At 35.3% G+C, this 24,151-nt stretch overlaps 1 protein-coding gene across 1 annotated transcript; it reads left to right on the forward strand.

Moving 5' to 3' along the window:
• Positions 1-13,186: 13,186 nt before the first annotated feature.
• Positions 13,187-14,584, forward strand: LOC111896310 (uncharacterized). Its single transcript, XM_023892326.3, has 3 exons — positions 13,187-13,402; positions 13,478-13,804; positions 14,156-14,584. Exons 1-3 carry the CDS (start codon positions 13,327-13,329, stop codon positions 14,320-14,322), a joined length of 570 nt encoding a protein of 189 aa, XP_023748094.1. The 5' UTR covers positions 13,187-13,326; the 3' UTR covers positions 14,323-14,584.
• Positions 14,585-24,151: the final 9,567 nt, after the last annotated feature.

Here is a 24,151-nt window from a genome sequence, read left to right on the forward strand (position 1 = left end):
GTCAAAGTCAAATTCTAGTTAACCTAACTCACCGAGTCCCTATCTTTCCATTAGACCTCATACCCGTCTCTACTCGTCGAGTTAGGCGATGACTCGACGAGTTTTTCCTTCTAAATGAACATCGACTGAATCCTCATCCGAGTTCATCTTCATCCTTAAGAAGATTGCCTTGGACTCGCTGAGTCTGTTCATGCACTCGCCGAGTCCCATGAATTCCCAGAACAATGGCTTAGTCCAGAACGTTGGGTCACTCCCTGGGACCCCCTTAAAACCTTTCCACACTCAACTGGGTCCTTATGACCCTCAACTGATATGGGACAGAACCTTGGACTCGTCGAGTTGGTCACAACCACTCACTGGATCTTCGATTTCTGACGTACAACCTTTGATCAAAAGATAGATCTATGCTCCTACAATCGATCTAGCACGTAAAGTTACAACCTTTATGTGCTTGCATGGGACTTTGAGCTTAAAAGGTCCTTAAACAACCCCTCTCAAAGCATGGGGCCTTCCTTGATTGCTAGAGCCACTCCTTTCTGCCTTGTAACCCCTCTAAGGGCCTAGATCCGAAACATCAACTCCAAACCATGCTTACAATCATGGTTAGTGACCAAAATGGATTAGAAAAGCCCTAAAACTTCACAAAATGGGATCTAGCAAATGGAAGAGCAAGGTACAGGCTTTTAACCTTCAATGAGCTGAAAATGGTGCACAAAATCGAATCCTTTTAGCCTCCTCTTGTTCCTTCAAGCTTTTCCTTCCCTCCTTGGATCACAAAAGCACCAAAGTTACTCCAAATGCCTTAGATTGCTTCAATAACGGCTAGGGTTTTCTATGGGGGTCTTCTGATAGCAAATGGGACTAAGGAGGCCGAGTTAAGGTGTTTAAATGGGGTGCAAACCCTCGGATTAGGGTTTTTGTCCAAACAGGGTCTACTCGCTGAGTCTGGGACCCGACTCGCCGAGTCCATCGCTTAAGTCCCGTGTCCCTTCTCGCTTCTACTCGGCGAGTTGGACCTTCAACTCGCTGAGTCCAAGGCCAAAATGCAAATTATTTAACAAAATAATACGTACCAAGAACCAGGTGCTACATAGAAGCTCCAAAAGCTTCGTGCCAAACACACCATAAGGCTCACTAAGCAACTTTATATAATATTTTCGGAGGTTAGTTCTAAAGTAATAAAAACTGGGGGTAATTACTAATCTAGTCAAATTAAGGAAGTAATTAACCATTTTTAGTTAAAAATTAGGAATTGTCCCAAAATAACCCATGAAACCGTAGATATTTAGCTTCGGCTACTGTTTCGGTAAATCGTCAACTGTTTCATGTTTAGTATATTTTTTTTTTCCATTTTGAAGGTATAAAACCGTATGTTTTTTTTTTAAACCTACGGTTTTCTCTCTATAAAATATGGAACCGTAGCCTACGGTTTTTGGTTAAATCTACGGTTTTTTCCAAAAAAATTCAACGAATCAACAATATATACAAGGTTTATTGGTTATAACTTTTTTTGTAAAAAAAGTCTGAAAAAAAAAACTGTAGGTTTAAAGAAATCTACGGTGTACAACCATTTGATTCACACACTGTACATTAATTGATTGTACACCGTAGGTTTCTAAAAAACCTATGGTTTCGTATAGTTTTTTAAAGTGTTTTGTTAAAAAAAATCATGAAATCATAACATATATATGATGGCTTACGAGGTTAGAACAAATTAAAAAATAAAATAAAATAAAACCGTAGGCTTCATACGAAACCTACGGTTTTAATATTTTTTTCGGGTTTTTTTTAAGTTATCCCATATACAAAAACTACTCCCAATCAACAATATGGTAAACTTCTATAAAAAAAATTGACGTATCTCGTTGTGCTTCAGGTGCTCAATTGAGAGAAAATAGTAGACAATGGAAGGAAAAATGAGCAAAAAGTAACATAAACTAAAAAAATAAGACATTATATACTATGGGTCAATGGGCCACAAAAGAGTAGACGAGCCACAAAAGAGGAAATCCATTGTGACGAAATAGTAGTTTTATATTGTTGATCGTAGTCAACTGGCGTTGACCATACTCTGACCAATTTACAATTTCGTGGGCTACTTTTGGCTAATGTGTTTTTTTGGCTAATTTTGCATAGGTAATTGGTGATTTTGGCTAGATTAGTAATTTTCCCTAAAAACTAAGATTACCATACAACCAATTAGGAGTGAGAATCATTTTGGGTTTATTTGGTTTGAATTTTTTTAGTGTAACACCCATAAAAAAATCATGACAAATTTAAACTTTTCCAAAACACTTAAAACCATTTGACATTACAAAGTTTTTTTTCAAAATAATAAATATCAGAGTATCCCAGTATCAAATCATAAAATCATAACAACAGGAGGAGCGGTATGATCATGCCTTCGTCTTTCCGCGATCACCAGAAGTACCTGAAACAATAAACTGAAACTGTAAGCCTAAAAGCTTAGTGAGTTCCACCAAAATACCAACTTTATATAACCATAATCATATCATATCGACAAATACAGAACAACATGCATAATGAACCTTCAGCCTGACTGGACCGCCTCGCAGGGCCTATAGCCTATCTGGACCGCTCCCGAGCCTTCGACATGACTGGACCGCCTCACAGGGCCTATAGCCTATCTGGACCTAACACAAAGTGGGACCGTCTCAACCCAACCCCCAATCAAACAAAAATGTGCACATAAATATCATAAGCTAACTCATATCATATAACAGTCAACCGATCTAACAGATCACTAATCATAACAGCATCCCAAAACCGGGATACAGACCTAACCGATCACTAACATAGCATCATCCTATAACCAGGTCACTAAGCATAAGCATATCACCATCCTAACTACCATGATGTAACCAACAAACATATCATGCCATAACCGGATACAATCCATAAAGGGTCGACTGTGGTGCCTTAGACCCTGTTGATATAGCGAAGATAACTTATCTCGCAACTGTCGACTCGAAGATAAGCTCAAACTCTCGGATCACCGACACAAACTCCACTACCTATGTTCACCATAGAACCATGCTTGTAAATTTCCAATTTCCCAAAATGCCCATAAGTCAAATAGTTAACCCTTGGTCAAGGTCAAAGTCAACGATCAAGGTCAATAGTCCATGTTGACCTCAACACGTCGAGTACAACCAGCCACCCGCCGAGTTCCTTGCATAACTCGTCAACTCGCCGAGTCACTTGAGTGACTCGTCGAGTTCCTAATGTTTGCAGCCGTAAACTCCTTGGCCAACTCGTCGAGTTTCCCTGCAACCCGCCGAGTTCATGCATGTATAAAGGTCGGGAAAACCCTAGCTGACTCGCCGAGCCCACGTCAATCTTCATCGGACTCGCCGAGTTGACAATGCAACTCGCCAATTCCCTTCAGTCCATATCCATACAGATGCTTATTAAGTTATCTTAAGGTTCCATAATGTAGATCCAACTTCCCAAGACATGTTTATCACGTAAAGTTGCAACCTTTGCGTGCATGCCAGGCTCTAAAGTCTTATAATGACAAAACCAAGTTTGAAATGGAGTTTTACACTTGAGGAGAGTTTCATACTTGTAAAAGTTGGAAGCTTTATGAACTTAGATACCCAAGAGACCTCAGATCTAAAGTTGCAACTCCAGATCTTAGCTCATACACAAGAAAAGCTTCCTCATATGCTAGAAAAGCCCTAAACTTCACCCAAATGAGATCTAGCAGGAAATGAGGTCAATATAACGACTTGATACCTTCAATTGATGCTAACTGAGGTATATTTCTGATTCCCACACGTTCCTTGCTTCTAGTCACTTGTTCTCCAAGCTCTTATAACCAAGAATCCTCTTCCAAAGCATAAAACACACCTATGGAGCACACACACATGTATTAGGGTTTTGCTGAGCTCTCTAGGGACTGTAAGGAGGCCAAAGGAGGCTAATGATCCCTTATAAATAAGGTGCAAAACCCTGGAAATTAGGGTTTCATCCTCCAGCTCCTACTCGTCGAGTCCCTTCTTGGACTCGGCAAGAAGGTCACTTAAGCACGTGGACCAACCCGCTGCTACTCGACGAGTCAAGGCAACCAACTCGTCGAGTAGACCTTGAATCATGAAAATTTATAACCATAAATCAATACCTGAGAATTTGGGTGTTACATTTAGGTTCAAATCGAAACCAAACCAAATCACACTTAAGGCTATTCAGACCAAACCAAAAATTGAATAACAATTTGGTTTGGTGTCAACACTTCCAATATGTTGATCGTACTAACATTTACCAAATATCCAAGTAGCAGAACTTGAGCCACTCCTAAAAATTTCACTTTCACTGTCATCAGTTGTATAATATTATATAATATAATATAATAAATGAGCATAGATTAGCGAAAATAAACAAACGTAAGTACACAGACATAAATAAATGTTCATGAACATAACTGAACGAATGAGACCAATGTTTGTGTTCGTTTATTTAACTACACAAACAAAAAATCATGTTCATACTTGTACATTTATTAGATAAACGAACTTCCCATTGAAAGGTTCGTTGAACGTTCGGTTCGTTTATAGCGCTAGCAAAATCTATTGTGGAAGTGACGTCTAACATGATTTCACTTCCAAATACAACATATAAATTTCATACTAACAAGTACACGTGTTCACGGGACGGCTCAGTTTAGATAGTAACAAAACTGTGAGTTGAAAACACAGGGTTGGTACCTAACTAACCAGTGACGGAGCTTGAACATTCGAGTTGGGGGGGCCGAAAGTAAAATACGTAGAAAAAGTGGAGAATAGGGGGCCACAGTCAATTTTTTTAGTTTAAGGTCTAATATGTAAAAAATTTAAAATTAAAGGGACTAGTTCTGAAAAAAAAAACAGGGGGGCACAACCCCTTTCCCCCCCCCCCCCCCCCCCACTTGTCCTAATGAAGATTCGTCCCTGTAACTAACACTCACTTGCAAAACTATGAATTATAAACACAGGGTTTATACCTCACTTGCACTCACTTGTACTATACGAAACTAAACCAAACCGACCAACTACCTCAACCGAACAAGTAAAGGTGTTTAAACTCATATTTTTGACATATTTAAGTGCGCCAAAGTTTTTATTAAGAAAGAAAGATGTGGAATTTTTTACTGACCTATCGGAAGGAATATTAACACTTAGACCAACCGACGTTTTAGTTTTTGGATTGATTGGAAGGAAACACGCATGTGTGGATCTAACATGGATTTCCTTCTTATGGGCTTGGGGACTGGGGCTTTCACTGCGTGCAAGCAACTTTAAAAAGTATCTTATGCAAAGTGACAAAACATGAGCAAGCGTGCATGGAAAATCAACACACGTTTATACCTTCGCGTTTGATACTTTTGGTTTCCTTGCACCAGATGTTGTGGAGCACCTCAATAGAGTCCAACGGGTCATGCGTAGTAATGTTATGAGCCCACAATCTATGAATGTTGTTTTTTAAAGAATTAGTTTTGCTATCTAATAAAGATGAACGATGCAGCTTGTTTTCCGTTTACCCAATATGTTTGTGTAAAAATCAATAGTAATTCTAAAGTACCTAAATTAAGTTAGAACATATAATTTCATTCACTATCCAGAAACATCTTTGTGTTCAATTTCAGATTTCACAATTATGGTTTTTTTTTCATCTTTGCGTTCAATTTCAAATTTCACAATCACTTTATGGTTTTTCTTTGCTAAAAGGGTCACAAGGTCAACCAAGCAATTTATCATCTTTTATCTCAAAAATTACACTAAGTTTTCATATTTTATCTTTAATGCTGCTAATAATAAAATTTAACCATCAATTTCTTCATATCAAAATTCATATACATTAATTGATTCATAGGCTCACTAGGTTTGAGATTACCTTCAAAATTGGTCTAATTAGTAGCAACGGTGGGTTAACAACCATGAATCACAACCCTTCTAGTTATTGTCGGCACTGTGACCCTCAACTATGCAACCCTCTTTCCGCATCGCCAAGTTCTGCCTCTGCTCATGTCCCCCCATTATCTCACGTCGCTTTCTTGTTTTCACTAGCATGTTCCATTTTTTTCTTCGATCCCTCTATTTTACTTGAGATCAACAGACACACAAACACATAGTACCCTCCTGATCAAGAATGTCCCTCATGGTTTTTTTTTGTTAAACCCAGATAAATACTAATAACTCCTAGACTTTGATTTTTTTTTCTTCCAATTTTGGCCCACAACAACTTGGAGGGTTATTTGTTATTGGTTAATTTGGGTTATTTGCTAGTGGTTAGTTAGGATAAAACTCATAAATCTTCTTTTCATTTATTAATCTTTCCTTTATATACATGATATTTTAACAACACCCAACCACTAGAAGAATAACCTTAATTTCTTTAAAATTCAAGCATTATATTTTTTTTTATATATTTAGAAGAAATCCTCAAAAGGTTCATTGTTATTTGTTATAATCATGAAGTCCAATTACTTCTTTATATAGATTGTTTATTCATTCCCCTGGATCTCGACTACATGAGATCTTTTACAATCGGTTATGCTCATTTATGAGACTCTTAATCTGGAATGACTTTTTCTCACTCATCCAAGAAGCCCACATTCTAAACTTACATTGCCCAGAACAACATTTCACTAAAAATCTCATACTATCATTTTTTTGTAGCATAATTGATAACCATTTACAACAACATATTTACAAATCATATGTTTCAGTTGTTTAGGACTCACAAATATCATACCTAATACAAGCTTCACCTTTTTCCAGTAAACATTATCATTGTAAATAACTTGGTCATTAGATATTACCTCATCCTCATGTAAATGATCATATGGCTCCTCACGAGGTGGACTGTGTGGGGTGACTTGCTCCTTTAGGCACAATATACTCAAAGTTCATCATTTTTTGTCTTGTTGATAAGAATGCACTCATCAGGTTCAGTGTCAACTTCCACGCCAATTTCATCATCTTACTCACCTTGCATATCATCCCTATCACCTTGCAAATCCTCCATACCACCTTGCAAATCATCCATGTCAATGCCAACATCCATACCACCTTGCACTTCTTCATAAACTTCATTTTCACCAGACAACTCATCTAAAGCACTGCATACTTCAGCTTTTCATCAATAATCCATTAATGTACATTAATACCAAGATAATCCATGTATACAGTAATTACACAACTAGAAGCATACCCTACTTTGATGAATTCCATGTAGTCTATGTCGGTAGCTATTATCCTCAATCCATCAGGGAACTCAATATCGGGATGCAAAAATAAACATTCACACATCTCTCAGTTACGAATCTTTGAAGGATGTCCACAAATTTGTTCTTGTCTATTCCGGCGAAATCGACATCATCAAACCTTTGCTCCGCTCCATCTGAGTAAGTAATAGAGGGGTACCTTGTAAAAATTTCGACAAAATGTAGATCAATCTTCATGTAAATGGGCATAGCAAAGATTCACGATTCACTTGCCCGATTTTAGTGAGGAACAATTGAAGAAATGGATTTATGCCAAGAACAGTTGCACAAAGGATAGGGAGAAAAAAGCATCAGAAGAAAGACAACAAAAGGGATAGTTGAGGAATAAGGTTAAACGTTGATTGGTTCTTTTACTCAAACCAACGTGGCAAATGAGTTGGAATTGTTTTATTTACATGACAATTATGTGACATTGGCAAACAACTAATTAGGATGGATGTCACCGGTTGAACCCTTCAAATTTTCCAAATAGACATTTTAAAACCTAAAAATTCAACTTCATGCCTTCAAATGCAAAAAATAGTCACGAAAAACCATTTAAATCAATATACTAAAGTTTGTTGGGCTACAGTGATAATAACTCATTAAAAAACTTTTTAAAACTAGTGTTTTAAATTTTGAATTTTGAATTATGTTTGTACTTCAATATTCAAATTTTTGTCTCGGTTATTATTGATAATTAACAATAATAATATGTATTGTTTTATGTAGAAAAATCTTATTGTTTTGGGAAAAAAATTACACTTCTAAAAAATAAAAGACAAAATTACATAAATGGTCCTAATGGTTGACAAAATCGACCAATTATGGTCCTTATGACGAATTCTTTACACAAATGGTCCCTGTGGTTTCAAAATCTTATAAAAACGGTCATTTTCATTAACAGCGTTAACTTTTTCAGTTAAGTCCTATGTGAAATGACATATTTGCCCTTCATGCATAAGGACGCTTTATGTAATATGTTTCTAGCACAGGGACCATTTATGTAATTTTCTCTATTATTTATTATTTTTTTTATTTTTTTTAATTATATATTTAAGGATTTAGATTTGTTTAAATTTATTGTTTAATATATATATATATATATATATATATATATATATATATATATATATACATGCTAACATTTTTTAGCATTTTGCTCAAAATATTTTTTCTAATCTTTTTGACATTTTCTTCAAGTAAATTTATTAATGTTTTTTATTTTGAAGTTTTACTCGAATATTATTTATTTGTTTTTTTTTTTTGACGTTATGTTCGAATACATTTTTCAACATATAGTATGTTTATATTTGTTAAAGGATTTCACGGCTATCGTAATTATAATTCGTAACTTAATTCACTTTCAATTATGTTTTCGTTTTTTTTCTTTTATCAGGTTATATAATTATTATTTTTTAATTCAAATATTTAACTATATAAGGTTGTATAATTATTATTTTTGTAAACTAATTTATTAACATTTTTTTATAAAAAAGTGTAAAATGTTTGTTAAACGTGAATATGATTAATATAGGCTACGCTGAGACTGCCCCACAACGTTGCCGAGAACGACCAGGTCATTTCACATTGGATTTAAATGTAATTATTTCGAGTTATTTTTTTTTTTTGTGTTTTAGCAGTGTTGTAAAAAATCACAACTAGGTCCCGATTAATCTCAGATTAATTCCTTAGCGCTACCTGACCGATTAGAGGCATTTGCGTTGTGATTTTTTTTACAACACTGCTAAAAACAAAAAAAATAACTCGAAATAATTACATTTAAATCCAATGTGAAATGACCTGGTCGTTCTCGACAACGTTGTGAGGCGGTCTCAGCTTAGCCTATGTCTACCTAATCTATATTAATCATATTCATGTTTAACAAACATTTTACACTTTTTTATAAAAAATGTTAATAAATTATTTTACAAAAATAATAATTATACAACCTTATATACTTGAAAAATGTATTCGAACGTAACGTCAAAATAAATAAATAAATAATATTCGAATAAAACGTCAAAATAAAAAACATTAATAAATGTATTTGAAGAAAATGTCAAAAAGATTAGAAAAAATAATTTGAGCAAAACGTTAAAAAATGTTAACATGTATATATATTAAAAGATAAATTTAAACAAATCTAAATCCTTAAATATATAATTAAAATAAATAAAAAAATAATAAATAGTAGAGAAAATTACATAAATGGTCCCTGTGTAGAAACATATTACATAAAGCGTCGTTATGCATGAAGGGCAAATATGTCATTTCACATAGGACTTAACTGAAAAAGTTAACGTCGTTAGTCAAAAGGACCGTCTTTGCAAGATTTTGAAACCACAGGGATCATCTGTGTAAAAAATTCGTCATAAGGACCATAATTGGTCGATTTTGTCAACCATTAGGACGATTTATGTAAGTTTGTCAAAATAAAAATTAACATAAATGTCCTTGCTCAAATCAATGAAAAAGTTTGTATATTTATTTTAATAGGAAATAACAAACTATCATGTAAAATTAAATATTCCTAGACTTTTGTGTTAATTTTTTCCTATAATAATATTACTTTTTCTGCATAAAAGTAACACAAATTTACCACACACTACATAAAGACTAAAGTCACGTCTTTTTTATTATTCTATTCATTAAGTTCCTAATATTTTTTGGTTGGTCGACTTCTTTTTCGTACGTCTTCCATTTGCACCCACAATTACTTAAGTATTTGATGAGTCATTTTTCCCTTCTAGCGTCAAATAAAGCTCGGCATCATTTATGTGTCTCTACTCTCGCCAACTTAGAAAACTATCTAGTTCAAGTTTGTATATTTCTCCGCTTAAATCAGAAATGTTTTGGATTTATTTTATAATGATGAATGGTGAGCCACACAATGTTTGTCTTTAGGTGGTCATCATTATCATGTTGTATTTTGTTGGTCGACTTGTTTGTTGGAATCTACTTTCTAATTTTTTATAAAAAAAATTAATGAAATTACATAAATGGTCCTTGTAGTTAGTAAAAAATCCTACTACAAGTCCTTATGAAGATTTTTGAAAATGGCTGGTGCATGAGAGTTTGAAATGTTACACTAGATGTCCATGTCCTTGTCCCTAGTACTATTAGTAAAACAAAGGTTATGTGCATGCGAAATTACCAAAAGCCTTTCTTTTTTTTTTTTTTTTTTTTTTTTTTAAGAATTACAATTTAAAGAAATAGCAAAATGAGCGTTACTCTCTCTTTCTCTTACCACTTTTTCTCCCAACACTCCTCCTCAATATCATCTTATTCCCAAACACACGCATTTAACAATGAATATGTCTAAAACACATTCTCCTAAATCACTTCAGTCGTTGAGGCTCCAACGAATAACCACCAATCTCTGTCGGCACGCCTACAACAGGGAAGGATACAAATCCGAGAACTGGACCTCTTCATCACCTTTAAAACGTCCAAGATCTCTACCAACTTGTTATATATGTAATCCGTCCGTCTCCACCATCATCATCTGTATTACCATCATATCTCTCTCAAACTAGAGTTTATCGACTATAACATCATCAAGAAGGATCTTGTTCTAGGGTTTATCGATACTACTTTATAAAAATCAGTGTGAGCTTCCACTTAATTTCATGAAATCGTAACAAAATTGAAGGATTTTGGGCTAATCATTAACGGTATGGGAGAATATTAAAACATTCTCAAATACAAAATTATAATAAATATTCTCTACAGTGGTCGGAAGTGGGATACTCAATCACAATGGTTTCGAAAATCAATCCAACAAAAAATCCATCAAAGAAGACGAATTCCTATAATCATCTTCTTCATCTCCCACATCTTTCTAATCTACCGAAAGTGTTTCATTAGCATTCTTTGTCCCCTAATTATATTCTTGATCTCTCACGTCTTGTAATTAACCTAGACATAAATGAAAGACGATATGAAAGGCTATACACTAGAGTGCTTTCTTTCCTCCACTTTTACACATGGAGAGAGAGAGAGAGAGAGAGAGAGAGAGAGAGAGAGAGAGAGAGAGAGAGAGAGAGAGAGAGGTGAAGTTGGCCATGAAGAAGGATGGTTGTGAAGGGATTAAAGAAGGACCATAAGTAGGGATAGGTTTCATATATATATACATATATATATATATATATATATATATATATATATATATATATATATATATATATATATATAATTCATTTTTGCCTTGCTAATTGGAGAGAACAAAGAACTAAATACAAATGAACTTATTATTTTGTCTTTAATCATAGTAATTATTCACATTTATATTTCTTTTATCTAAAAGTAATTTTTTTTAACATTCTTCATCCCTTATAATTATAATTTTAAGGTTAAATTATTAGTATTTTACAAGTTATAATTTGGATTCTTTACTATAATTTAAAGTTATATTTTTAGCCACTTATATTATTTTTTATAATTTTTTTTTATTAATTTCTTCAAGATACATTTTCAAGTCTTATTTTGTCTGCAATCTTCATACATAATTTTTAACTTTTGTAGTCCATTTAATATGGTATAGTTGTTACTATGACATGTATGGATTGTTGATATTTGTAATTACGTTATATATATGGATTGCAAAAGAGTTATCATGCGCATTAAAGCTATATTTTCGTCGCTTACATAATTTCTTTTTATGTTTTCGTATTTATTAATTTTCATAAGATATAATGTCAAATTTTATTTTCGTCTGTGTCTTTCATATATAATTGTTTTTGATTGAAACCTTTTTTTTTATACTTTTTCGTCCACTTGATATTGTATAATCATCACCGTGGTATATGTAAATTGTTTACATTTGTAAATCACAATTTATATACGAATTGAAAAAAAGTTACCCTACACATTAATGTTATGTTTTAGGTCACTTACATAATTTCTTTTTATAATTTTTGTTGTTTATAATTACAAACGAGTTTTATGCCGCTACGCATTGATGATTTAAATATTAGTTTACCTTAAATTTAAAGGGGTATATAAATAGTCCTTATGGTAGTTATATATATAAAAAAAATAAATAAGGGTTAATCCACATTTTAAATGTATTTAATGGTGTTTTTAAAGGGCTATAGTGATAAGAACCTCTGATGCAACATTTCAAATTCGTAAAGGATCATCCATGTTCAAAATTCTTCTTAAGGATTTTGTGGTATATTCTGTCAACCACAAGGACAATTTGCGTAATTATGTCTAGATTTTTTTCATATATATATATATATATATATATATATATATATATATATATATATATATATATATATATATATATATATATATATATATATATATATATATATATATATATATATATATATATATATATATATATATATATATATATATATATATATATATATATACACTGTACATTTTTTTTTATAAAACTAAGAGAATATACAAATGGAATATAATATTACATTAAAAGGGTAAAACGGATAGAATAAATATGTTCGGTAAGAAGTCGAAATATATAATTAGAACATGTCGTGTTGGGTCGATTAACGTTATAGTATTTGAATAGATTCAATTCTTTAACAAAATGATTTATGAAATGAAAATTTTGAATACAGCCAGGACGGCTTTAATTAGCCTCACTCAATCGCTACTTCAGTTTTATTTAAAAATCCCCTTGTTATAGATAAATTATATGGTAAATTAAAATAAAAATATAGTTGTTTTCTTGATATTTTTTGTTAACTCAACTAAAAATTAAAAAAATAAATAAATAAATAAATAAATAAAAAAACTAAAAATCAAAGATAAAAAAGAATCTATTTGTTAAATACAATAATTTTCACATGCCACCAAGAAATTATAGTATGAAATCAGATTAATTCACCATAAATGGTGGAACCTAGAGCAATGCTTCGTAGTATAAATAGGTACCATAGGAACACCCAAACTCAATCATCATCAGTTCACAAAATTGTATCGCATTTATTTGTTTATCATCAAATTGTATCGCATTTATTTGTTTATCATCAGTGTTCGGTAGGAGTTCGTAGCTTTTATCGGTTCACAAAACTCTTTTATCAATGGATTTTCTGAATTTTGTCAAGAGTTTTGTGGTCTATGTGGTTATCTTCGCATTCTCTGTTCAAACCACTCTAGGTAAATACAATATATCTTATTGAAGCTTTATTTTCGCATAAAGATCGGTAATAAAGTATGAAAATATGTATGTAGGAAGCATTGCATGTGAGAATTTGAACAAGGACTCATGTGCATTTGCGGTATCATCAAGTGGAAAGCGATGTGTGCTTGAGAAGAATGTCCGAAGGAGCGGGGAGGAGGTGTTTGTTTGCAGTACCTCACAAATAGATACTAATAAGTTAGCAAGTTGGATAGAAACTGATGAATGCCTAGATGCATGTGGGCTTAACCGTAACATCCTAGGGATCTCCTCCGACTCCCTTCTTGAGTCTCGGTTCATGCAAAAACTTTGCTCAACTCAATGTCACAATGGTTGTCCGAATATTGTTGATCTATACAATAATCTTGCCGTTGGCGAAGGTAATACCTCTTTATTGTTTTTTCGGTTAAGTGTTATCACAAAGAAATATTATATGTATAAATTATGTTTAAAAATATGTGAGAAAAATCATGATATAAGTGAGAAATTAAGATGAAAAAACTTAGACAAATTTGTACATAAATTAAGACTTGATTGGCAAAGTCTTATTTTCCAGACTTTCTCAATATAGTGAGTTGTTGTTTCTAAATTCAACAAAAAAATAAAATAAATAAAATAAGACTCATATATAGCTTACCTTAAAGTTCTAGCACTATGAACCAATATTATTGAATTTATTAATGTTGACTCTATTTTTATCAACTCTGTATTTCTATTTGTTTTATTTAAAGGTGTATATTTACCGAGCTTATGTCAAGCACAAGGAAATATCAAACGAAGAGGGATGAGTGAGATAAGGAGCTCGGGCTACATTGGCGCGCCTGGACCCATGGTGCCTGTGAAATTTATGGTTGATGGTTCACTGGCAATGGTCCCGTCCCCTTCTGGTTCCTGTTAGTTGAGTTTGCTTTGTTTTTAGTTGTGTGATATCTTTCTATGTGTTGTCCAATAAGGATGTATCATCCAAGAATTAAGTTTTGTAATTTCATCGTATATAGTTGAGTTTGCCTTGTTTTTAGTTGTGTGAGATCTAGCTATGTATTGTCCAATTGTTTTCAAATAAGGATAGAGCATCCAAGAATTAAGTTTTGTAAGTTCATCATGTATACATAGCTCAAAAGATTAATGATGTTATAATATAATTATTACGTTTCATGTTCGATGAGTAGCTTGTACTCTTTATATTTTTGATTTTCTAATATTTATTGTGGTACATGTTTTCTACTTTTATTCATAATTATATCATGATTTATTCCACATACGTTTTGTACTACTCACATTGATTAATTCTCCCTTTGTTTTTGCCTTATGTGCACGTTCCAGATACATATACTTGAACTATTATTTATTCATGTACTAGGTGTAAGACCTATGTATTACATGAGTTAATTAAAAAAATTAAATATAAATGTTTAAATATTTAAAAATTTTGGATTTATAAGAAAATAAGAAAAATAATGAATTATTAAATTTGATTTTTTTATCTTTTAAATAAATAAAAAAATAAACTAACGAGCTTTAATTTGAGAATTTTGAAATAAGAATGCAATTCTATTAATGAAATTGATATTCATTTATTACTATATTTAATTATTTATTGTAATTATTACGTTAAAATATTATGTGAAATTTATTAAAATAGAAAAACTCATAAATGACATGTGGAAAAAAAATAATTCAAAATAACCTCAAAATAATATTTTTCAAATTGAATGAAAGTATGACATGTGACAAAAAAAACATTCATTTGTTAGAGTAGATATCACCTTGATTTACTCTTTTGATATTTGCCATTATGACATGTTCTATTTTTGCACATGTTCGAGATCTCTTTTGTGACCCGGTCCCTCTACCATATTGGATTCAAACTTTATATATCTACTGATCTACACATCCCTTTAACATATTTAAATTGGTTGTTGTTGTTGTTTCTTACTTGGTAAATTGTCACATGAAAACCATATTTACTTTCACGCATGTAGTTTTAAGAAAAAACACTTAGGTGCTGTTTGATTTTCTGAAGCAAAAATTCATGAAGTCTGCGGACCACCTCTGCAGCCCTCTGCAGTAGAAGAGGTGGACCAAACGGCTGCAGACTGTAATAAGAAACGTGTTTGTTTTTTTTAACATCTGCTTACTGCTGCAGATATTAAAAAATTAAAATAAACTAATTTTATAAATCAAAAATAGTTTTTAAATACGAAATTTTTTATAATGTATAACATTTCGGCAAAAATTAATGATAATTCAGTAAAAAATAATGATATTTCAACAAAAAAATAAAGATATTTAGTAAAAAAATAATGATATTTCATCAAAAATTATCATTATTCAATATAAAAAAACGAAAAAAAATCAACAAGAATAAACAAAAAAAATGAAAAATAAAAAGTGAAATAAATTTTCAACAACATATAAGAAAAAATTCAGCAAGAAAAAAAAGAAAAGAAGAAGAGGCTGGAAGAGGTTGGAAGAGGCAGTACAAGTGCTGCGCCAAACAGAGCACGCGCAGAGGTTTTTGACTCTGAAGACTTCTAAAAAACAAACAGCTGCGAGATGAAAAGTGCTGCGCGTGTGCTGCGCCGCACAGCAATAAGAGATCTGAAGAGGTTTTTTCCAAAAAACAAACACCGCCTTATACTTCAAATATGCTTATGGATAAATGGATTTCATCATACATTTCTTTGGGGAAATAATTTTTACACAATGATTTTTCTACATACATAATAATTTATGCTTTATAAAGTTATACAATATAATATTTTAAAACAAAAATTGTTACTTACAGAGAAAAATGTTGTATATGAATCAGTTCTCATTTCTATCAAACATTTATAAACACAAAATGAAACATCAAAAATCGATTTTCTACAAAAAAAAAAATATTGGATGAGATATTTTATGAAATGAATAATTTATTTTGTTACTATTCATTACCATTTAATATTTTTTGTCTACTTATTTGTTTATTATCATCTTAATAATATTGTCATTTTATCTCTTTAATTATACTTTATATTTATTATTTATTGATCTATTAATCTTATACATGGAAAATACAAAATAAATATTTGTATTAAAACATATTAAAAATAATTAAGTCGTCAAAATGGCATAAGTATAAAACCATTACATACTCAATTACTAAAAGCCTCATATAAATTATTAGGTCGGCTTTGGTGCCTTCGACCCATGAGTGTAGTGAGAAGACTCACCACAATTTGCTGAACAATAATTTATTTTGTTACTATTCATTACCATTTAATATTTTTTGTCCACTTATTTGTTTATTATCATCTTAATAATATTGTCATTTTATCCCTTTAATTATACTTTATATTTATTATTTATTGATCTATTAATCTTATACATAGAAAATACAAAATAAATATTTGTATTAAAACATATTAAAAATAATTAAGTCGTCAAAATGGCATAAGTATAAAACCATTACATACTCAATTACTAAAAGCCCCATATAAATTATTAGGTCGGCCTTGGTGCCTTCGACCCATGAGTGTAGTGAGAAGACTCACCACAATTTGCTGAACAATAGCTGCTTGACTACTAGCTTAAAATCTCACACTGAACAATTATAGAAATAACCCTAATTATAATTATAACACCACCTAGCCAAAAAGGTCCACAATACTAAGTCCAAATCCTTCCATGAGGAACCAAAAGTCTATCCTTCGTTAATGGGCCTAGGGTTAAAGTCTAAATATGTAATAGGCCACATGGCCCAGTAAGGCCCAAACATGAAATCAATAGCCCAAAGCAATTCTCAAGGCCTAACATCTCCTAACGGTCCATACCCAAAGCTAAGTGAAGTCCAATTGGCCCAAGAAGTCCACCGAACCCTAACTCCCACAGCTGAGTGTACGCCCGACGTACATCAGAAGTACGTTAAGCGTATTGGGTTCCTCGGCTGTACGCGCAACGTACAAGTTGGTATGCCTATTGTATAAATGGATAAAGCACATCCTCCATTAAGTGTGTTACACCTTAAATTTTCAAACAAAAATTTTCATTTTTAAAATCACATGAATCTCGTCTACATATATCACAAAATCCCCAAATATCAAATTATCAAAAACACATGTTCATAGTTATTTGAATAAAATCCAAGATCATCAGAAACATAACTCCATCTCGTGTGTACAATCGATTCGGCGCCTTCCCGTGATCCCGAGAAGTACCTAAAACACATAACTCATAACACGGTAAGCACGAAGCTTAGTGAGTTCCCCAGAACCCTCCGGTCCCATAACACGGGTGGACCCTCTGGTCCTATCTCAACAAGGCACAAGATAATATACAACATAATTCATAAGACAAAATACATGATATCACATGTCTCAGTATAAGCACATAAGATCAACATATACACAGATTACTACAACAACATAATTCACAAAGAGTGTATGCGCGATAACATTAACACATTATAAACAGATAAGACCCTCCGGTCGATAATGTACTAAGACCCTCCGGTCTATATGTACTAAGACCCTCCGGTCAATATTGTAAATAAGACCCTCTGGTTAATAACACGAATAAGACCCTCTGGTCACCTTGGATGGCAGACATATCCTATAAATGCTGTTGCCGTACTCCGGCCTCTAATGCTGAGCAAAACCCACAATTAACCCCATTAAGTTCTAAGACCACCTTCACATATTAGGTCTAAATATGGTCCACCAATCCGACATATAAAAAACTTAAGCCCATTTGGGCCCACCAAGTCCCAATACCAAATGGGACCACAAAGGTACACTAATGGCCCCACTATGGCCCAATTTTCCAAATTGGGCCCAAACCCTCATATGGGTCTTAGCCTAAAGCCCATCTAAATATTCTAGTCCACATAATTGTTCTTGGATGACCCATCATTAGCCCAATCACCAAAGCCCAAAAGAAAGGCCCAACCCAAGGCCCAAGCAAATTAGAGTTTTCACATAAAATGACAATTAGGGTTAAGTGTTTCTTACTTAACCCATCCATCACTCCACTAGGCTATTCACACGATAACATAATTCATAATATCAATCTAATAGTCCAACTGCGGGTCCCGGTAAAATCCAAACTAACAAACCCAAAATTAGGGTTTTCTAAACCCTAATTAGGGTTTCTAGCCCAATAACCATCCAACTAGCCCATATCAAGCGTTTGAGCCGATTAGGGTTCACTATGCCAAGCACTACCCACTACCACCTCAGGTAGTGGTGGTCAGTGGCGGCTCACGGCGGCGGCTGCCACCTCACGGTGGTGGTGGTTCTGGCCAAAATTTCATAAACAACTTCACCCATAAAGTATACGCTCACACGCACCAAAAACACACACACACAGCCACCCTCATGGTGGATGGTGGTGGCAGAAGACGGTGGCAAGGGGCGGCAGCCACCATGGTTGGCAGTCATGGTGGGTTTTTCTCAGGTTTTCCAACCAACAACACACCTGCACACCCAATATGTCGACTGGAACACGCACACCCATCCGAAACATACAAAACATGGCCGTTTTGGTGGTGGCAGTCGGTGGTCGAAAGGCTACATGAGACGGAATAGCCGCATGGCGGCGGCTGTGACACATGGGACGACAAAGAACGAAAGAGAAGAAGAACTCGTCATTACCGGAGAAGAGTAGAGACAACAACGGCTCCGGTATCGGATGTGCTTTGCTCGTCGGTGGCAGAACAACGAAAACAACACTCAGCTGGCTTGGCGGCTCAACGACGATGGGAACGTCAGCTGGTGGCGTTTCGACAGCATTGCAGCGGCGTCTCCTGATCAGAAAACGATGGAGAGAAGAGGGGTGGCGGCTGCAATGGAATAGTGGGTTAGGGTTACTCGACATCGCTTCTTCAATAGGGAAGGAATGAACACCAGGTCTAAACCCATGTTCATTAAAAATTCAATTCTTTTTACAAGTTTGGCCCTTGCTTCAACAAAACTTCTCATTATAACTCCAGTATTTACCATTCAGCCCCCGAAGCCTTCCAATCCTTTTAATTTAAGTCCAATAATTACCAAATACACCCTGACTTCTGAAATCCTTTTCAAATTAAATCCAGAACTTACGCTTTTAACCCTTAAAATCCAAAATTATATCAATTGGCTCCCCAACACCAACACCCCGCTAAATATTATTTACTTTAGGATTATTATTCATATTAACCCTTATCTATTTATTTATTTACTATACGGGATGTTTCAAAGTGCTTAATACATGTAGACTTTACATTCCAATCATAGATTTAGGCCGTTTAAAGAGTCCTAAGGCATAAAGTTGGCAACTTTATGCCTTTGCATGCCATATATGCTCCAACAACTCATTCAAACCCATTAAGGCCTTTTCTAAGGGTCTTAACTCATGCATGAAGTCAAAGAAACCATCAATTTTGCATTTTTATGACATAATCAAGCTAAAGGACCTCAATTATATCCTTCCTAACCTCTAGAGTTGCCCAAACCCACAAGAGATGATTTATGAACTCAAAGGAGGACTCTTAGAAAACCCAAGATCAATAAACAACAAGGATTGCCAAGGAGAAAGCATTTTACATCCACAAGCTTCCTAATCTGCTCTAAATGCAAGATCCAAAAGCTTTTCCCACGTTCAAGCTTGCTTCCATTTCCTTCTTTTTGCTAACACACCAAAAGTGAGGTATTTGAGGCACTCACATGCTCATGAGGCACACACAAAGGATTTTAGGGTTTTAGGGACGTTTGAGAGTGATGGAGGCTGGTTAGGGTAAGGTCCAAATGACTTAGGGGTGTTTAAACATGTCACAAGTCCGAATATTAAGGTTTTAGTCCTAATCCATGTACGCCCCACGTACATGGTGCACACCCGTGACCAACTTCCCCCAGTACGCTAAGCGTACACCTATGTACGCCCAACATACGTAAGGACCCTTTTGCAAGGAAATTTCATTCCTGGGGAAAACGAGTAATTACTTGAAACTTGATTGTTACAAATCTCCCCTACTTGGACTAGACTTCGTCCTCGAAGTCTGCTAAAGCAAATAAGTCTAGGTAATGCTCTCTCATCTCGTCCTCCGGCTCCTAAGTCCATTCGGAGCCCCTTTGGTGTTGCCATTTCACCTTAACCAACTTCACCACTTTGTTCCGAAGGGCTTTAGTTTTTCTATCCAAAACTGCAATGGGCTTCTCCACATAGTTCAAGCTCCTATGCACCTGAATATCATCCAAAGAAATAACTGCAGCCTCATCTCCTACACACTTCCGGAGTTGCGACATGTGGAAGGTGTTATGGATCTGACTGAGCTCATCGGGAAGATCCACCCGATAAGCAACCCTGCCAACTCGGGAAAAAATCCTGAATGAACCAATGAATCAGGCCCCCGACTTGCCCCTCTTCCGAAACCAGATGACACCCTTCTAGGGTAAAACCTTTAGCAAAACAAAGTCTCCTACCTGAAACTCAAGATCCGAACAACGCCAGTCAACATAACTTTTCTGGCGGCTGTACGCGACTCGCTGCCTATCACGCACCTGTTGAATTAACTCGGTGGTCTTAAGCACCACTTCGGTGCTTCCCATAAATTGATGCCCAACCTCCCTCCAACCAACAGGAGTCCTACACCTCCAACCATACAACATCTCAAACGGGGATCGGTCAATACTAGCATGATAGCTATTGTTGTATGAGAACTCTGCTAGTGGAAGGTAGCATATCCTCAAGCGTCTTGATCGTGCACATACTCTGCTCAGTCTGGGGGTGGTAAGTTGTGCTGGAAAGCAGTTGAGTACCCAAATCCTAATGAAACTTTGTCTAGAATCTAGAGGTGAATCGAACATCGCGGTCCGAGACCACTGATACCGGCACTCCGTGCCAGACCACCACCTCTCGCACATAAATCTCTATTAATCTCTCTGCGGAGATACTCTCAGAAATCAAAATAAAATGAGCACTCTAGGTCAACATGTTTACAATAACCCAAATGGAATCAACACCCTGCGTCGTCCTGGGCAATTTCTTGATAAAGTCCATGGTGATCTCCTCCCATTTCCACATGGGGATGGGTAGTAGATGAACCTTGTCGTGAGGTCTTTGATGCTCGGCTTTGACCTTCCTATAGGTAAAATGCCGCTCAACAAACCACGCAACTTCCCATTTCATGCAGGGCCACTAATAGCTCAATCTTAGGTCTCGGTACATTTTTGTGGCCCCGGGGAGGATAGAAAACTTGGACCTATGTGCCTCCTCCAAAATCTTTTGCCTTACTCCCTCAAATGCTGGAACCCAAACCCTGCTACACTTACTCAATAATCCCCGACTGTCTCGAACAAACAAAGGAATATGGCCCCTAAGGTATACCATAGAAAACCAACCAACATGTTACCATCCGAACCAATAATGTTGGTAACCAATATGATTGGTAGCCAACAAGTTTGGTTGGTAGTACCATATCAATTACCAAAATATGGTACGGTAATGGTACAAAGTTTTAATTATCATGGTAGTACCATACATGTAACACTCGGATTCCCAGGTATATTATTTATTCCTTTGTTTTTGGAGGTTGGGAGGGGACTCAGCGAGTTGGTGTTTAGACTCGCCGAGTATGGTCGCAGATTCGTATCTGGGTTCACAACTGGACTCGACGAGTTCATAAGTGGACTCGGCAAGTCCACGCTGTTTAATGAAACCCTAATTTCTTGGGTTTGGGACCTATTTAAAGGCCCTTCGGGCCGTCATTTGCGGCTACCAAACCCCAGAGAGAAACCCTAAGAGATCTAGAGTGTTTGTGAGGAAGGAGAGGCCATTCTTGATCATTTTTTTGGTGTAATTGCAAGAAGGAGGTGACCAAGGCAAGATGAGGCTGAAGGATGTGCGATTCTGGTGACTTCAGAGTTCATAGACTTCATCTTGAGGTATTTATTCGGACCTTCTTCAGATTGGTGTTGATTCTTAGAGTTAGGGTTTTCTAACCCCCTTTAGAGGATGGATATGTGGAGCAATTGGTCCCCTCTCGAGTTTATGCTTTGGATCTGGACTCAAAGAGGTCCAGAGACCTTAACCCTTGGAGCTTTATGAGCTATTTTGGGAGCCATGAACTTAGGATGTTATTTTTGGGGATAAATCACCAAGTGAGACCATCTAGATGTCATATGTGTGTCAAGGTCTGAACTTTACGTGATTAGCATGCTTGGGAAGGTCAGATCTATGGCTTAAAGGAACAGATATGGCCTCAGGAGGTCTATGGAGTTTGTGCATGGCATGAACTCGTCGAGTCCAAATATCAGACTCGGCGAGTAGGGTTAGGGTTTCCCATAAATCACTCAGTGAGTAGACTTGCCGAGTTGGGTAAATAACTCAGTGAGTCAGAGGGGGATTAGGGGACTGGAGTTTAAGGCGGAACTCGCCGAGTTGTTCTTGAGACTCGGCGAGTTGATTCGGGGTAGCCCCGCGATTCATGGCAGGTGTGACTCGTCGAGCAAGGGGAGGAACTCGACGTGCCAAACGGGACTAAAGAGTTAGTGGACACGTGTAGACTCGCCGAGTCGCCCAAGTGCACTAGACGAGTCGGGTCAAAGTTTGACCATTGACTTTTGTTGACTTTTAGGGTTTGGTCAATAATGTGGCCATTGAGCTAAAAGAGGGGTAAAATGGTCTTTTGCCTGCTGAGGGTGCCTAGAGAGGGTTGAGTCTAGTCCTGAGAGTTATATTTATGAGAATATTTACTTTATGTGATTAGGCGGAGGCTAGATCATATTTCTACCGAGTCAGAGATTTACCGAGACATCTGAGGTGAGTCTTCTCACTATACTTTACCTAGTGTGGTAATAGAATTATGTGACAGAGTATTTTAGAGTTATATGCTAGGGTATTTGCATGTTATTATGTGTTGTGATTTATTGTGATATGTGATATGCATGATTCAGAGTTTACAGAGTCAGGACTAGTGGGTCCATAGAGTTTTGGGGCTAAGAGGGTCCCACGGAGATTTCGACCAGAGGGTCAACAGAGTTACAGCCTTGAGTGGCTGATATGTGTTTATGTGGTATTTTGGGGAACTCACTAAGCAAATATGCTTGCAGTGTTATGTGTGGTGTTTTCAGGTACCAACGATGATCGCAGGAAGGCGCTGGCATGACTCGTACACACACACACACTGGAGTTTATATATTTTGATCTTGGGGTTTTGTATTAAGATATTTATGATACAATGTTTTAAAACTTGGATGTGAATGAAATTATATGATTTTTAAAATCCAAAAAATTATTTAAATTTTTACGGTATTACAAGTTGGTATCAGAGCCTTGGTTTGAGGGATTCGGATGCATCTTCGGGCGTATCTGAACTCAAACTGAGGATTTGAGGAAAATTTTGATAATAAAGTAAAATTTTTGAAAAGAGTAAAATTTTTTTTTGAGACAAACAGAGCCGAGCCGTGTGTACGATCAGCCAGCGCCCGAACGGTGATTTCCCAAAATACCCTTACAATAAGTGCTATCAGATATGTTATGTTATGCTATATGACGAATTATGATATGCATGCTAGAGTAGACTAGGTATTCTTATTAGGACTAGAGTGGCCTGATATATGATGCCTTAGTCTAGGGGCTTTTGCTGCTAGAAATGTTTGAGAGTGTTTAGATAGCAGCGAGGTGCTTATGAGATATCTGCTTATGAGTAGCACATGATTTAAGAGAGTAGAGTGCTTGGAAATTTGGGACTCTGGGAGGAGGACTTGGAA

Source organism: Lactuca sativa, chromosome 2 (genome assembly GCF_002870075.4).
Source record: "Lactuca sativa cultivar Salinas chromosome 2, Lsat_Salinas_v11, whole genome shotgun sequence".
Taxonomy (NCBI): domain Eukaryota; kingdom Viridiplantae; phylum Streptophyta; class Magnoliopsida; order Asterales; family Asteraceae; genus Lactuca; species Lactuca sativa.